At 52.9% G+C, this 16873-nt stretch overlaps 1 protein-coding gene across 1 annotated transcript in view; it reads right to left on the bottom strand.

Moving 5' to 3' along the window:
• Positions 1–16518, bottom strand: part of CROCC (ciliary rootlet coiled-coil, rootletin) — a 45291-nt gene extending 28773 nt beyond the window's left edge. Inside the window, exons 1-6 of the mRNA XM_060259572.1 lie at positions 16268–16518; positions 15187–15359; positions 14343–14356; positions 14134–14268; positions 463–648; positions 211–297 (exon numbers count right to left, since the gene is read on the bottom strand). Of these exons, the coding sequence (XP_060115555.1) occupies positions 211–297; positions 463–648; positions 14134–14268; positions 14343–14356; positions 15187–15359; positions 16268–16518 (846 nt within the window). The remainder of the gene's footprint in view (positions 1–210; positions 298–462; positions 649–14133; positions 14269–14342; positions 14357–15186; positions 15360–16267) is intronic.
• Between the last annotated feature and the right edge of the window lie 355 nt (positions 16519–16873).

The raw sequence follows: 16873 nt of genomic DNA on the forward strand, positions 1-16873 counted from the left end.
TGGCTTCCACACATGTGCAGGCGCACCCTGAACTGAGAGGATCCAGGCTAGGCTACAGTGAGACAGCGACCACCCATCCAAAGAGGGGGAAACACACCGCTGTCAAGGTTGCCCAGCTGCGGCTCCAAGCAGGATAGCAGCCTCCCCCCCCCCCCCCCGCCAGCCTTTTGGCTGCGCCCAGCGGGCTGAAGAGGAGAGAAAGACACTCACTGCTGCCAGGTTCTGCTGCTCCAGCTCCACCGACTTCTCCCCCAGCTGGTGCTCCAGCTCCACACATTTCTTTTTATACTGAAGGACCTATGGAGGGCAAGGACAGAGAGGTCTGCTAGTCGAGGAGCCAGCCCCACTCAGGCCCCGCCAGTCCTGCTTCTGCCCCGACTGCCGCACCCCTCCCCTGCAAGCTCTGCTGGAGACCCCTCACTCCAAGCAGCCGCCAATCCACAGGGAGGAAAGAGGCCTCACCTTGCCTTGCAGCTTCTGCACCAGCTGTGCCTGCCGCTGCTGCCCCTCTTGGTACGCCTGCAGCTTGCGCTTGTAGGCCGCCTGCTCCTCCTCCAGCCGCCGGCGCAGCTCAATATTGTGTTGGGCCAAGCCCTTGCCCTCCAGCGCTTCCTGCTCCCCCACCTCCAGACGCAAGGCCTGCTCCAGCTGTAGGGAAGGGAAGGGAAGGGAAGGCGGATCAGGGGAGGGGAGGGATTCGGCAATTAGATGTGAGGCCCCTGTGAGCTCTGACGCTTGTTGCTCCTTCAGGACTGCCTGCCCATATAGAGACAGGACGGGAACGGGAGGCCCCATCATGGCGCCTTCAGCGGACACTCCCAGGAGGACCCTTGATGCTGCAAAGCCCCCGCCTGCCTCCTGGGCCAGCCCTTGCCCCTCGCGGCTGGAGAAAGCCAGGGTGATGGAATAGGTCACCCCAGGATACATTCACAGCTGAATGCAGGCACCATCCCGGGGAAGCCGTGGTGAGGCTGCTCTTGAAAAGAACCATCCTTGGCTCCTACTGCCCAGTTTCGAGTCTTTCCTCCTATGGGAGGGAGACAACTTGGGCTGCCCTCACAGATGATCTCTGCAGACACCTGGGCCGAGGCGGGAGGCGGGTCAGCACTGCTGTTGCTATTGGAGCTGGCAGCACCAATCTCCCCAGCATCATTTCACACCGCCATGGGCCTCCTTGCCCGCTGGTCCACAGCTCCAGGATGCTGCTGATGCTCAAAGACTTATCTAGTTCTCACTCAAAGACACACTCAGAGAGTTATGTGATTCTGGACCCAGCCCTCGATGTGGATCCAATGAAACCTGCGGATTCGGGCCAGGTACAGAAAAGCCATCTTTCTGCAGAGTAGGCATGAGCCGTGGGTTTGCAGAGAAGAAAATGAAAACTTTATTACAAGGCAAGGAAGTTTAAGCCCCTCCCCCCTCCAAGACCTTGCAATGTTCACTCTTGGGCCCATTCCAGTCTGCCTGGGAATCCCCTGGGAGGGGCTCTTTCACACACAAAGCCCCTACCACCCCACTGGCTGGCTTGAAGAACACATTTAAAATTAAAAATAAAATTACAGCTGCTTTCTTTCCACCTCTCCCTTTCACCATCTTCCTTCCTTCCTTTCTTTCTTCCTCCCTCCCTCCTTCCTCTCCTGGCTCTCCAACATCTGACGTTCATGTCTTGTAGCTCTCCAACATCTGACATTTATTCTATGCAGCTCTTGCATTAAGCAAGCTTGGTCACCCCTGGTTTGGACAGTCCAGAGCAGCCTGCGTGGCCCCTGGTTCCCCAGTGGCCCACACTCTGCCAGCGCTCAGCAGCCCTCAGTACTGGGGCGGGGAGGAGGAGAAAAGACTCCTGAGAGGCTGGTGCCCAGCAAAGGAAACCAACAGCCAGCAGCCTCCCTGGAAGGTGGCACAGAGGCCCCCCCACTCCCAGCAGCACTGCTTGGGGCAGGCTGGCCATTCAGCTCCCAAGGAAATGCCCCGTTGGGCCACTGGTGGCCAGGAGCAAGCAAAAGCCAAGCCCCCTCCATGCCTGAGTGGCAGCAGCAAGGGCTACTGGCCAGACCCCTCAGCAGCCCCCTCCTCCAGTGCTGCTACCCGTCTGAGAGGGGGGAGCTCACGTCCTCCGCCAGGCTCTGCTGCTGCCTCGCCCAGGTCAGTGCTCCTTTCTCTGCCATTCCTTCCACTCCAGGCTTCCCCTTGCCCTTCGACATTCCACGAGGAATGGCACCTGGAGTTGTCTGCAAGGTGCTCTTTGGGTGATGGCAACTGCAACCCCCAGAAGTGCTTCCAGCTGGGCTCGGCCCTGTCTGGAACATACCAGGCTCCCCCCCCCCCCGTGGGGAAGGAAGGGGTGTGGCTCAGGGAACTCCAGCTCCAGCCCTCCAGTGAAAAGGGTCAGACCAGCCAGACTTGCCACTCAGTCACGGAGGACGGCTGGGTCACTCACTCTTGGCCTAGCCTCGCCCACCCCGCAGGGTTGCTGAGAGGAGGAAAACCAGAAACAGAAGGAGCTGCTTTGGGTTCGAAATGAAGCCAATCAATGGCCCTGCTTGGAAGTGATCTACAAGGCCTCAGATGGGCAGGGGACTGGGAGGGGGGGCGGGTGAAAGGGCAGCTTGGAGAGCCCAGCTGCTGAAGTGGGGTGGGGGAGACCGCTAAGGGAAAGCCAAAGAGCAAGGAAGGAAAGAGAGGGGTGTGGCCTGAAAAGCAGGAACGCGGGGGAGGGGGGAGATCTGTGGAAAGCAAGGCTGGAAGGGGGGAAGGGTTCTTCTGTGTGAATGAGCCAGTCAAGTCTTGCACGCGTCAGAAAGCTGGAGAAGGGATTGGGACCGCCTGCCCCCAAGGGGCTCATGCCTGCCTGAAGTCACCTGCTGCCACCTGGGAGCAGGCCCCCAGACGTGGTGGAAGAGATGGGAGCTCTGGAGTGATGTGCGGGGGGTGGGGGGAGGGTGGCTCTCCCTTCATTCGCTGGGGCAAGAGGATGGTGGATTGGCCAGCACTGAAAACTCAGCACACCAATGATCCGGTCTCTCTCCTCTGGGGGGCTCCGCGGGCAGGAGCTGGAGCTTCTTTGCAGGGCCCCCACCCCAAGCCACCTAAATCTAGCCTTTCTCCCTCCCCCGCGGTTATCCTTGCATACAGGAGGAGAAGGGACTTGCCAGGGGCTGCATTCAACCCGCCCCCCACCCCTGCTGAAAGTCCAGGCACTCCCCACTGTGAATGCCTCCCCAGTCTCCTCTCCTGAGTCTTTTCTATGGTTTAAACACTGCCCACTTCTGAGGCCATTTGCAAGGATGCAACAGGATACAGACTACACTCTCCCCCCAAAAAAACCCCTGCCAGAATTAATATAAAACCAAAGGACCCAGCCATCTGCAACAGATTAAGCATAAAAGGTCTGCCCAGCCATTCCTTCCGCCCCCCAACACACACACACACCCCTTTGGCAATTTCTGTTGCTGCCACTTTCCTCATTGCCAAAGAAAATGCCACCTGGGGGGGAGGGAGGTTGACCTGGCACTGGTGGCAGCGCGTCTGAGCAAAGTTTACCATAATCTTGGCAACTGTTGCCATAGCAACCTGCGGGCCATTCAAATTCCCCTGCTGATGGTTGCCATCACCACCAGAGCATGTGAGCCTTGAAAGAAGAGACCCCCAAACAATCCCATTCCACCTCCTGCCAGCCAGGCTGCCTCCCTCCCTCACCTCCTGCAAAGACAAGGAAACACCAAAGGCCATGGAAACAATTACACAAAGTCACAATATCTTGAACAATAATTACCACAAAGTCTCATTAACAGAATATATCAGCGGTGGCCAAACTTGCTTAACATAAGAGCCACACAGAATAGATGTTTGAGAGTCGTAAGACATGAACATCAGATGTCTGAGAACTGCAAGGAAGGAAGGAAGGCAAATAGATGGGGGAGGGAGATGTGGAAAGAAAGCAACGTTAAGTGCATTCTCCAAGCCGCTGGCTCGCTCGAAGAAGTGATTGCAAGAGAGAATGCCTTCTCCAAGCCAGCCCACAGGGCGGGGGGGGGGGGCTTCAAGGGCCACAGGTGGCTCCTTTGGCCACCCCTGGAGTATATTAAGACACAAGAGATTCCACAGGCATTTCAGTCACAAGATGGCCCAGCTCTGTCTGGGGATGAGCCAAGCGGGCTGCTCTCCCAGGACCTGACGTTACTTTTAATAGAAAAATCTAATGAGGAGATAGACTGACTTAAGAGCCAGATTAGAGAGGCAGAGAACAAGGTGAAGGCAGAGTTATCTCCTGAAGACTTTGATGAGAAAATGAGGAAGGTGGAAGCCTCTATTTATTCATTTATTTATTATTTATTTTATGATTTATATCCCGCCCTTCCCAGCAAGTGGCTCAGGGCAGCTAGACACTAAAATCGGAGACTGAAAGTTTAAAAAGTCTGAATGAGGCTGTGAAGATTATGCTTCAGCTAAGGCCAAGACCAGCAGACATGTTGCCTGTGCCCATTCACTCTACATCAGAAATGGAGGGTGAGGGCTTGGGTGGGGCTGTGGGTGCCGGAGAAGACCAGACACACCAAGATCATCTAAAAACAGGCAACACCCATGCGAAAAACAAAGGCAGAAATGGAGAAGATTGTCTTTAATTTGGCAGACAGAATGTTGACCCCAACACAGCTTAAGGTTTTGAATTTAGGTGTTTCCTTTGTCTCCACCCCAAAATATGATCCATTTCAATCAAGGATTTATGTGTATAAATTGATTAGACTTCTGAAATTAAACACTTTTGGGGGGGCAAGACGAGTCTGGTGACATAAATCCCTTATGCACTAAATCAGCCTTCATTCCTCCCACTACAAACCCAGCAATGCACACATTTGAGAAGACGATGACGACATTGGATTTATACTCCACCCTCCACTCAAGAGTCTCAGAGCAGCTCACAATCTCCTTTACCTTCCTCCCCCACAACAAACACCCTGTGAGGTGGGTGGGACTGGAGAGGGCTCTCACAGCAGCTGCCCTTTCAAGGACAACCTCTGCCAGGGCTATGGCTGACCCAAGGCCATTCCAGCAGTTGCAAGTGGAAGAGTGGGGAATCAAACCCGGTTCTCCAGACAAGAGTCCGCTCTCTTAACCACTATGGCTGACCCAAGGCCGTTCCAGCAGCTGCAAGGGGAGGAGGGGGGAATCAAACCCGGTTCTCCCAGATAAGAGTCCACACACTTAACCACTATGGCTGACCCAAGGCCATTCCAGCAGTTGCAAGTGAGGGAGTGGGAAATCAAACCTGGTTCTCCAGATAAGAGTCTGCACACTTAACCACTACACCAAATTGGCTCTCTAGAAGGGGATACCAAGAGATTTGGCAGCCCCAGGGACACAGAAATACTGCAATACACATAATCTCACTAAACAAGAGAAGAGGCTATACAGAATCTGGCTGCTGATTCTAGCATCATCATGCACCAGGCAAATAAAGGAGGAGGAATTGTTATATTGAATAAAACAATTAGAAATGTGAGAATCTGAAGCAATTAAATGACTCTGAATATCATCAAAAATTGGATTCTGACCCTACTGAGCACATTAAATGAGTCTTGAAAGTAACTCCACCATAGGAGATGTTAGCTCTGGGTCACGTGGCTGAGTCTATGTCTAGCTCTAGGAGCAATGAGTTCCCAAGGGTGCCAGTGTTTACATTGTGTCCCAAATCCATAAAAACACAAGACCTCCACCTGGCCGTCCTATTGCTTCAAGATGTGGCTCAATATTGGAAGCCCCTGCCAAATATTGGGATCAGATCTTGAAGGCATTTGTAGAGCAATAAGGTTCTTACTTAAGGGATCCCTTGTTAATAAACTGGAAGGCAAGCCTCTTCCCCCAGAGGGGATCTCATCAGATGTCATTTTGCTTTACTCTTCCTCATGCAGAGGCTAGCAATGTACTGGAAGCACTACTGAATAAAAGAGGCTCTGACATACCCTCCCCCCTCTACACACACACACACACACATGCACTTTCTTCTTGGTTTGGCAAATATCATTCTGGAACATAGCTATTTTAGATGCCACAACCAACTCTTTCTTCAGATTAAAGGAATAGTGTCCCCAATATTGCTAATTTATTTATGGAAAGTTTTGACTTGAGAGGGATTTTGCACTCCACACCTAATCCATTTATGACCACATCGTTTGTTACAAGAGATATATTGATGATGCTTGTTTTGTTTAAGGGGCAAGTCAGAGTAATTTGTTCTTTGAATGGATCATTCAGTCTGAAGGCCATTCTGACGTGAACTGGATGCTTCCTGCTGACACCACGAGAGAGAGCGCCTCAGATGACACCACAGCCTTTGAATTTGACAAGGCAACTGCAGTCTGTAATTCCCGTTTGCACCATTCGTCGTTCCATCCAGAGCACCAAAGGAAGAACCTCCCTTATGGACAATATTTGAGGGTAAAAGGAATTCAGATCCCCTGTCAATTTCTTTAGGAAAACAACCCTGCCCAGGTGCTTGCACTCATAGGACTTGGATGTTCATAAACAAGCCTCAGAAAAAAGAGGATACATTTTGGAGTTTGGATTTCACCTGTTTAGCATACTCAGTCAGGAAAACAACTTCCTGACATTGGCTCATGATCTCTGGCCTGCCTGGACGCAAGGGGGGTTCAATGTACACAACATCTTTGTTGTTGTTCAGTCGCACAGTCGAGTCTGACTCTTTGCGACCCCACGGACCAGGTCACGCCAGGCCCTCCTGTCTTCCACCGTCCTCCAAAGTCCACTCAAATTCATGTTAGTTAGATGTCTTTTGCCATCCCCGCCTGCTTTTGCCTTCTGTCTTTATCAGGCATGTTCCAGCCCCCAGATCTACAGCACTGCGGGAGTGGCGCAGTTTGCAAGCCAGCTTCGAGGAGGGCAGAGGTCTGCTTCCCCAATGGTGGGAAATATTCAATTAAAGAATTCTTCATGTGTAAATCTACAAGGATTATTTATGCCATTTTTGTGCCCGTAATTTGGCATATATAGGGAGCATCATGAAGGAGGTGAGAACCTGTGTGTTGGAACTCAAATTATGCATTACAAGAAGTAAAGATGCTCTTTTAGTAAACCATTTTCTGATCAAACAACACTCACCAGAAGACATACCATTTGTAGTGCTATATAGACTTAGATATAGGGCTCCCTCTTGGGTATCCTGCCCCCCCCAGGGAAAGTGTATGCGCAATACATAGCCTCTCCTTTCCCGGTGTAGTGAACGCCGCGTGGTCACTGTCTGGCTATGCCTGGCAGATGGTCACTGCAATGGCCTCTCCTGCATTACTGCATCCGTGGCAACACCTTCCCGCTGGTCCCCCCTGTTTCTCACAAAGTTTGCCACATCATGGTGCGACCGATTGTCCGGCGGTATAACCGGATGTGCAGGCTGGGCTCACCAACCTCGCCAGCCAAGAGAAGGAAAACTCTAACATCAAACCTGGGCAGATAGAGCTCGTTAATGTAACACCTACCACCTGGAGGACTCGCTGCCGGCGTCCCGGCTTACTGGGCCATGGCAGATGACCCCAAGGTGAAAGGGTGGAGCCAGTACCGCGCACACTGTGCTTCACCTAAAAATTCCTCTGCGCAGGCCTGAAGGGCATATCCACATACACCCCCCACAACACACCAAGTCCTGCAGCGATGGGCAAGGGGCGAAACGGCAGGTGGAAGATGCCACTGGAAGCCGCAGTCCTGATCCTGCATGTAGGCGGTTCAGGGTATTGGTCGCCTGATGCTGACCCGGAGACGAAAGCATCTTTCGGCAGCACCCTGAACGACCAAGCAGCCTTATCTAGGGACAGCACTGCTTGCTCCACACGGAGAGGGGCCTAGAAAACGTGGCCTAAACAAAGCTTGTCTCCCCCACCCCAGTTGGCTAGCCGCGGTCAACGAGCATCCTTACTTGCAGTCAAAAAATAACAACAAAGAAAAGGCATGCACCTGCCTCACAAAGTGTGCAAAGACTAAAGCTTGCGTGTTGGAACATCAGAACCATGCTTGACACAGTAGACAGTGGTCGCCCTGAACAACGCTCTGCTCTAGTTGCCCACGAACTTCTCAGGTTGAATATTGACATAGCAGCTCTCAGTGAGGTCCGTTTCCCTGAGGAAGGTAGTCTTCAAGAACATGGTGCTGGCTATACCCTCTACTGGTCGGGTAAGTCAAAGGCTGAGAGCCACCTTTCTGGCATTGGCTTCATGGTCAGGAACTCCATTGCCTCCAAACTCGAAAACCTGCCAACAGGTCACTCAGATCGCATCATGTCCATGCGCCTCCCACTTCAAAACAAGCAGCATGCAACACTCTTCAGTGTGTATGCCCCAACCCTTCAAGCAGATCCTACAGAAAAGAACAAGTTCTATGCTGATCTACGCAACCTCATACGGAAGACCCCTACAGAGGACAAGGTGATCATCCTTGGCGACTTCAATGCCAGAGTAGGTAAAGACTCGGAAGCCTGGAAAGGAGTACTTGGCAAACACGGCATTGGCAACTGCAATGATAACGGGCGCCTCCTGCTAGAATTCTGCACGGAGCACCAGCTCACCATCACCAACACTATCTTTCAGCAGAAGAACAGCCTGAAGACAACCTGGATGCACCCACGGTCCAAGCACTGGCACCTTATCGACTACATTCTGGTGCGCCAGAGAGACCTTCGAGATGTCTTACACACCCGAGTAATGTCCAGTGCGGAATGTCATACGGATCATCATCTTGTACGCTAAAATCTCCGTCTTCACTTTAAACCCACACCCAGGAGAGGAGGTATCCCTCGGAGGAAGCTTCAGGTTGGCAGCCTTCAGTCAGCCGAAGTTAAAGCTGCCTTCCAGGCAAAACTCCAGTCAAGAATTGAGGACCTCAGTTGCGCCACAGACCCTTCTCCAGAAGCACTCTGAGAACACCTAAAAACTACCATCCTGTCGATCTCTGAAGAAGTCCTCGGGTTCTCCACAAGGAAGAACAAGGACTGGTTTGACGAGAACAATCAAGAGATCCAAGAATTACTAGCGAAAAAGAGATCTGCCTACCAAGCACATCTTGCTCAGCCCTCCTGTCCCGGGAAAAAAGCAATCTTTTGCACTGCATGTAGCAACCTCCAGCGCAAGCTTCGAGACATTCAGAACCAAGCTTGCAGAGAGAACCCAACTGTGTGCAGACACTGGTGATTTAAGAGGGTTCTACGAAGCCCTGAAGGCAGTATATGGCCCATCATATCAGGCTCAGAGTCCCTTGCGTAGTGCAGACGGCCAAGTGCTCCTCACAGACAAGGCATCCATACTGAACCAGTGGTCGGAGTATTTTCAGGTTCTCTTCAGTGCCAACCGCGTAGTTCAAGATTCAGCAATCCAAAAAAAAAAAAAAGATTCAGCAATCCACCTCATCCCACTTCAACCAGTGAAAACAGAGTTGGATGAGATCCCCACCCTAGAAGAGACTGTTAAAGCCATCAAGCAACTGAAAAGTGGCAAGGCAGCGGGAGTTGATGGAATCCCACCAGAAATCTGGAAGCATGGGGGCACAGTACTACATAGCACACTTCACAAAGTACTTGTCACCTGCTGGGAACAAGGCAAACTACCACATGACTTTCGCGATGCAATCACCATCACTCTACACAAGAACAAAGGGGAAAAGTCAGACTGCTCCAACTACCGGGGGATAACCCTGCTCTCCATCGCAGGCAAAATCCTTGCCAGAATACTCCTGAACAGACTGGTACCCACCATTGCAGAAGAACTCCTCCCAGAGAGCCAGTGCGGCTTCAGAGCTAACAGGAGCACCACCGACATGGTATTTGTTCTCAGGCAGCTCCAAGAGAAATGCAGGGAACAGAACAAGGGTCTATATGTGACTTTTGTAGGCCTTACCAAAGCTTTCGATACCGTTAGCAGGAAAGGCCTGTGGCAAATCTTGGAACGTTTAGGATGTCCCCCAAGGTTCCTCAGCATGATCATCCAGCTACATGAAGACCAGCGAGGCCAAGTCAGACACTGCAACGACCTCTCGGAGCCCTTCCCAATAGGCACAGGTGTAAAGCAAGGCTGCGTTCTCGCGCCAACTCTCTTTACAATCTTCTTTAGCATGATGCTTCAAAGAGCCGCAGTAGATCTAGATGATGACAATGGTATCTACATCCGCTATCGCACTGATGGCAGCCTGTTCAACCTGAGGCGACTAAAGACTCACTCCAAGACAATGGAAAAACTTATCCGAGAGCTACTGTTTGCTGATGATGCTGCACTCGTCTCCCACTCGGTATCAGCTCTGCGGCATATGACATCCTGCTTTGCAGAGGCTGCCAAGCTATTCGGCCTAGAAGTTAGTCTGAAGAAGACAGAAGTTCTCCACCAGCCTGCACCCCAGGAAGATTATCACCCTCCCTGCATCACTGTGGGTGAATCAGTTCTGAAGACAGTCCAGCAGTTCAGCTACCTGGGGTGCATCATCTCCTCAGATGCCAAGATCGACAAGGAGATTGACAACAGGCTGGCAAAGGCAAACCGTGCATTTGGCCAACTGCACAAAAGAGTGTGGAGCAACAAGCATCTGAAAAAAGGCACAAAGATCAATGTTTACAAAGCGGTTGTGATGACAACCCTCATCTACGGCTCTGAATCGTGGGTTTTATACCGTCATCACCTGCGACTCCTTGAGCGCTTTCATCAGCGCTGCCTTCACACCATCCTCAACATCCACTGGAGTGACTTTGTGACCAACACTGAAGTCCTCAAGAGGGCAGAGGTTACAAGCATCGAGGCACTGCTGTTGAAGACGCAGCTGCGCTGGGCAGGGCATATTTCTAGGATGGAAAACCATCGCCTTCCCAAGATTGCTCTGTATGGCGAACTTTCCACCAGCCATCGAAATAGAGGGGCACCAAAGAAGAGGTACAAGGACTCCTTGAAGAAATCCCTTGGCACCTGTCGCATCAACCATCACCAGTGGTCTGACTTAGCCTCAGATCGCAAAGCATGGAGGCACACCATCCACCAGGCTGTCTCTTCCTTTGAGAACGCACGCATAGCTGGTCTTGAGGACAAAAGGAGATTGAGGAAGAATCGCACTGCTACAGCACCAACCCCAAATCAGACTTTTCCCTGCAGCCACTGTGGCCGGATCTGCCTGTCCCGCATTGGTCTTGTCAGCCACCAGCGAGCCTGCAGCAGATGTGGACTACTGCACCCTTCTTAAATCTTCGTTCGCGAAGTCAAGCCGAGAGAGAGATAGACTTAGAAAACATCCTTTTAACAGAACAGGTTTGAAGAGATGTTTATAACAGCAAGAAGCATAGTTTATCTTTAAATTCAATAGTCGTGAACCTCACAGGCTGAACCAGGAAAATGATACAACCTGCGTTTTGAAAGTCTTTAAGACACCTGTTCCCTTGTTGCTACTGCTGATTTCCGTAAGCTATTAGTGTAGTTTGTAATCACTCATTAAGAACGTGGAGCCTAATGAAAATATTCATCTTGCCTCCTGTTCTGTTTGAACACTATCCTGTTGAACCAGGAAAATGTCTGTTTTTGGTGAGCAATGTGTGTTTCATGAACCTCTGAGACACCTGCTGACTTCTGAAAGCCATTTATGTGGTTTTTAAGCAGAGTCCTCAAGAATGTGCAGCCTAATGGAATTATTTGCACTGCATATTGTTCTGTTTGGAGACTTAAACTAGTTAACTGCCTCAGTAACTGTAAGTCTTCCGGTCAGTAATTTGTATCTTCTTCATGCATCTGTATGGTGTAATGATATACAGCAGCTAATCCAACTGCTGTTTCTATGCATATATTGTAAGGATCTCAAGCTCTTGATAAAAAGAGATATCGAAACAACCCATATCGATACATTGTTGGGCTGTCTGGATCCTATCAATGCTGCTACATGCTTGGCGGAAGAGAAGTCCAGTCAAAGTGAAGTTTTGTATTACAAATAACTGAGAGACTCCGTATATGCTGCACACTCAATTCTAGGACTCTTCAAAGATCTGCATGTGGAATGGACCTTACGATAGTTTCTTGTGACTACTTTTATAGGAAAGACAATAGCTTTGTAGACAAGCACATAGCCCTCAGTCTGTGTCATGGTGCCTTCACATGTTCTTGACCAGTACAAAAAGCAATTTATGCACAAAAGCTCACAATACCCAGCCATTTCATGTATCCCCCAGGGTCCTAGGGCACAGAGCACTAACCTTGAGATTTCTGTAATGAATGGCAATAAATCAGTTATTAACTGCACTGCAATGTTATTAACAATGTTATTTACATCCTTGTTCCTTTGCAATCTTGTTTGCTTTTTGTATTGGAAAACTCCAATAAAATGTTAATTGCCAAAAAAAAAGGTTTGCAACTTACAGATACACACCTGAGCAACACCAGAACAGCATAGTCAAGATTGCTACAGCACAGACATCCAGGTTTGATGCAATAATTCAGAGAAAATTGTGTCAGTTATCAGAGACTGTTAAATAAACAAAATATTGCAAGGGTGCTAATCTTTTAAGCATGTTTTAAGTTTTTTTAAAAAAATCTTTGTGCCCTTTATAAAGTTTACATTTCTGCCACCTGGCATTACAGTTTACGACACACATGGTCTGGCCCGGAGTTGTGATAATTATGGCTCAATATATTACTTGCAATTTTGTATCATTGTTTCCATGACATTTTGTATTTCTCTGTCAAGACCATGTACTACGATGCTGATTGTTTGTTAGTTAAGACTTGGGGGGGGCAATAACCACCCCCCAGCCTTCCTCTGCCCAGGGCTGCTTAGCACAGGCACACACAAGCCGTTCCTTCCTCCCCCAAAGACCCTCCTCTTCTTCGCCCCATGCAGACTCTGTTCCAGAAGGAGGGGTCAGGGCCAGCAGCAGCAGCAACAGCAAGGGCATAAGGAAGGGCCAAGCATGCAGAATAGAGCTGCTGGGTCAGGCCAAGCAGCACTCCCCTTTCTAAAGCACAGACTGAGGCACGGAGTCCAAAGCTTTCCCAGGAACTGGTAGACTGCCTCCAAACATGAGCCACCATGACCGTTGAGTCTTGTTTTGAAGCAATCCAAGCTAGAGGCTACCGCTTCTCCCCTGGCTGAAAGTGCCACAATCGCACACAGCGAGGGTGTGTAAAGAAAAAGTGCAGTGTCTTGGTCCTTCCTGGCAGAATAGATGGCACACCCCTGCCCTTGAGAGCAGTGCCCAGGGCCGAAAAGCAGTGGAGTGCTGCAAAGGTCTAGGACAGAACATGCAACGCAGCAGTCGCAGGAACAAGTGTGCTACAGACGCACACAGCGAGCAGCCAGCCCTTGAGTCTAAGAGACCCAAAGTCCCCTGAGAGCGATCTCCCCTCCCCCTCCTCGGGCAAATCACCCTCTCTGCCTCTGCCCCTCCTGCCTGCATTTGGGGGGAGCTGCGCAGGGCCTGCCCGGTTGCCTGCCGGGGTTGCTGCAGCAGAGTCACGCTTGAGGGCTCAGAACTGTCCTCGCGTCAAGTCACCCCCCTCCTGCAACACACCGTGAGGGATCCACAGGAGCCTCACAGGAGCTGCTAAGTTCCAGCAAGCCCCCGTCCCACTCAGATGGGCAAGATGTCCAGGCAAGCCAACAAAGATACTCCACCAAGCAGGTCACTTTTCCTCTGCGCACAGCAGGGAGGACACAAGTGGAGGAGAAAGAACGTGGCATGACAGAAAAGCAAGCAAAGGAAGCACAAAAAGAGCTCAGTGTGGCAATGCCTTTGCCTCCAGCCCAGAAATGGAAGAGAGGAATCCCAAGCTCCCATGCCTGGAGGGGGTGGGGTGGGGATGCAGTGGGCATGAGCACCTGGGCTGCAAGGCCAGCTAGAATAGCCCCCTGAGGCAGAGCACTTTTCCTCTCCATTATTCACTGATGGACACGTGAGGACAACTGCAAAGAATCTGCCTTCATTGGGAGGGAGTGGGCCATGGGCAGAATGCCACCTTCCCGTGCATGCCCCCCTCCCCCCACATCTTTCTCCCTCTCCCGACCTCCTCTGGGCAGCAGCAACCCCACTGCTCCTGGCCCCCCTCCCCCAGCCATGCCAAAGAGGTGTCCCTCCCAAGCAGGCAGGATGAAGGCAAGAGCCGTGGCACTCACCCTCTCGCTGATGGCATTGTACTTGATGGCCAGCTCATCCCGCTCCGCACGGCTCTGCGCCAGCAAGTCCTCCACCCGGGACAGCTCCTGCTGCAAGAGCTGGTTCTCCTCCTGCGGGGAAAGTAAGGCTGACATCTCCAGGGCGGCGGTGGCAGCAGCTGCGGGGAGGGAAAGAGGGCAGAGCGGTCAGGGCCAGCCAGGACAGGTGCTTCTGCAGGCCGCACTGGGGGCCCAGAATGGTGGCAGCAGGTCGCTTCTCACAGGAAAGAACGGTGGGCAGCTTTTCAACTAAGAAGTGCCATGGTTTTCTTCCACTTTGCCATTTATTAGGACAAACAGTTATCGAGGCTCCCTCATCCTGCGGCAGTTTTCCCACAAAGCTGACTTGGGATTGGCCAGCACCTCCACCAGCTTCCTCCTCCATTTGAAGACCATGAGAAGGCATCCCAAACCCCCTGCTACAAAAAGGTGGCAAGCCAAACACCTCACTCCCTGCCTCTCGCCTCGCCCAGCTGCTTCTCTGTCCTCGTCCATCTGTCCCGAAGCCTCACTAGTGCTTGCGAGGGAACAGCCTGCCAGCTCTGGAGGACTGGCACCAAGATACTGGCAGGGGACTGCCCCTGCTGGCCTTCCGCTGCCGGCAAGCGCCAAGAGAGCGGGCCAGCTGGCTGGTGCCTGGCCCATTTCCTCCCTCCACTTGCCCCTCAGGGGGAGGATCCCTTCTGCTGGATCCCAACCTCTTCCTACTCCTCACTGTTTCAAACACCCACTTCAAAGGGTTGTGCCCCACCTTCTCCAGGCTGCTCACAGAAGCAACCAAAGGCCAAGCCTCCCCCGCCGCCTGCCCTCCCTCAATGGCACCACCCACTTCCTCAGCCATCCATCCCCCCGTCCTGCCAAAACTGCTTTTGCCTCCAGAACTGCCCCAAGTGAGAATCAGGCGATGGGCCAGAAGGGCCGTGCTGGAGCCACAGCAGATCTCACGCCCAGCAGCCGGGACACCGCTGTCCCCACCCCCGAGTCCCCGGAAGGGCAGCCTGCCTTGGCTATCACCTCTGGTCAGGTTCTTGGTGATGATTTCTCGGATCCGGGCTGGCAAGCTGGTGGGTGGGGAGCCTTCACAGGAGCCCCGGAGGGAAAGGCCTTTGCTCTCCGCAGAGACCAGGAGGGCCCTCTCCAGTGTCTGCCAAACAAGAACAGAGCACCTCAGCTGGACAGGGGAGCACCTCGAGCATCAGGTTCACTTTTGGGCACAGCGGCTGGAGGTGGCGGACACAGACAAGCTGGGAGGTGTCCAGAGGAAGGTAATGAAGATGGTGAGGGGTCTGGAGACCAAGGTTGAAGGAGCTGGGCGTGTTTAGCCAGGAGAGGGGGCGGCTGAGAGGTGATATGGTCACCATCATCAAGTACCTGAAGGCCTGTCATATGGAGGAGGGTGTGGAATTGTTTTCTGTGGCCCCAGAAGGTAGGAACAGAACCAATGGGTTGAAATTAAACCAAAAGAGTTTTCAGTTACATCATTAGGAAGAACTTCCTGACCGTTAGAGCAATTCCTCAGTGGAACAGGCTTCCTCCTCGGGAGGTGGTGGGCTCTCCTTCCTTGGAGGTTTTGAAACAGAGGCTAGATGGCCATCTGACAGCAATGAAGATCCTGTGAACTTAGGCAGAACTTGTAAATTCCCTGTACTGTGCAGGGGACTGGACTAGATGACCTTAGAGATCCCTTCTGATTCTACATAATTCTATAAGATGCAGGCTTTATCCTGCCTGCGCAGACGGGGGGGGGGGGGCATGGACCTCTTGAAGACCTCCTCACCCCACCCCACCCCCGGAATGTGAGGCTCAGGCCCAAGCACCAGGGGCTGCTTTGACCAAGGGGGAGGAGGGGTTCTGAGTGCACCATGGGGGGGAGGGCAGGGGAGGACCAGTTTCAGACTCAACTCCCCCTCCCTATTAATAAAAGGGGGGCAGAGTGGCCTGTCTTCCAGGAAGAGGGAAATGCACACAGACACCCACACACACAGGCACCCAAGAGGCAAGGCACACCCTGAGAATCCCGAGGGAGGGTCTCTTTGGGCCCCAAGGGGAGGGCTGAGAATTGGACCCAGCAACTGAAAATCCCCCATGGACAGACGTCACTGTCTCCCTCCCCACCCCCGTGAGGCGGGCTGTTCTCCCAGGGGGAGGGGGCTGCCCAAGGGGCCTCCCCGGATCCATCTGCAGGGAGGGAGAGCGGGATTCCCCCGCTGGGTCAGAGCGCTCCGCCGGCCCTGCGCCTTCTGCAGCCTGGGTGATGCCCAGGGCTTGCGGGGCCCCTCGAGGGGGCCTCTGGCTCGCCCCCGCGGCCAGGCCCGGCCAAAGGCAGCCCCCGCTCCCTCCGCACATGCCCAGAGGACCCTCCCTCCGGGCCTCGCCTGCAGCTGCACGAGGAGGACGCACTTGCCTGCACCGCCGCTCCGGCCCCCGGGCGCTCCGGCGAGGCGAGGCGCAAAAAGAGCCGGGGGGCGCCTGCTCCTCCCTCCCTCCGGCTCAGCCGAGCGCTGCTGCTCCTGCTCCTGCCGCCGCCTCCCCGTCAGGCCCGGGGCCTTGGGCCGCCTCCCGCGCCCGGGTTGCCATGGCGGCGGCCGCCTGGGCCGGAGGAGGAGCGCCCCAGCTCAAGCCCTCCTCCGGGGCGGAGCTCCATGCCACCCCGCGGCCTCCCGCCAGCCTCCGTCCTCGCCCGGCCCGGCGCCACTGAAGG

The sequence above is a fragment of the Heteronotia binoei genome, chromosome 18, assembly GCF_032191835.1.
Source record: "Heteronotia binoei isolate CCM8104 ecotype False Entrance Well chromosome 18, APGP_CSIRO_Hbin_v1, whole genome shotgun sequence".
NCBI lineage: Eukaryota > Metazoa > Chordata > Lepidosauria > Squamata > Gekkonidae > Heteronotia > Heteronotia binoei.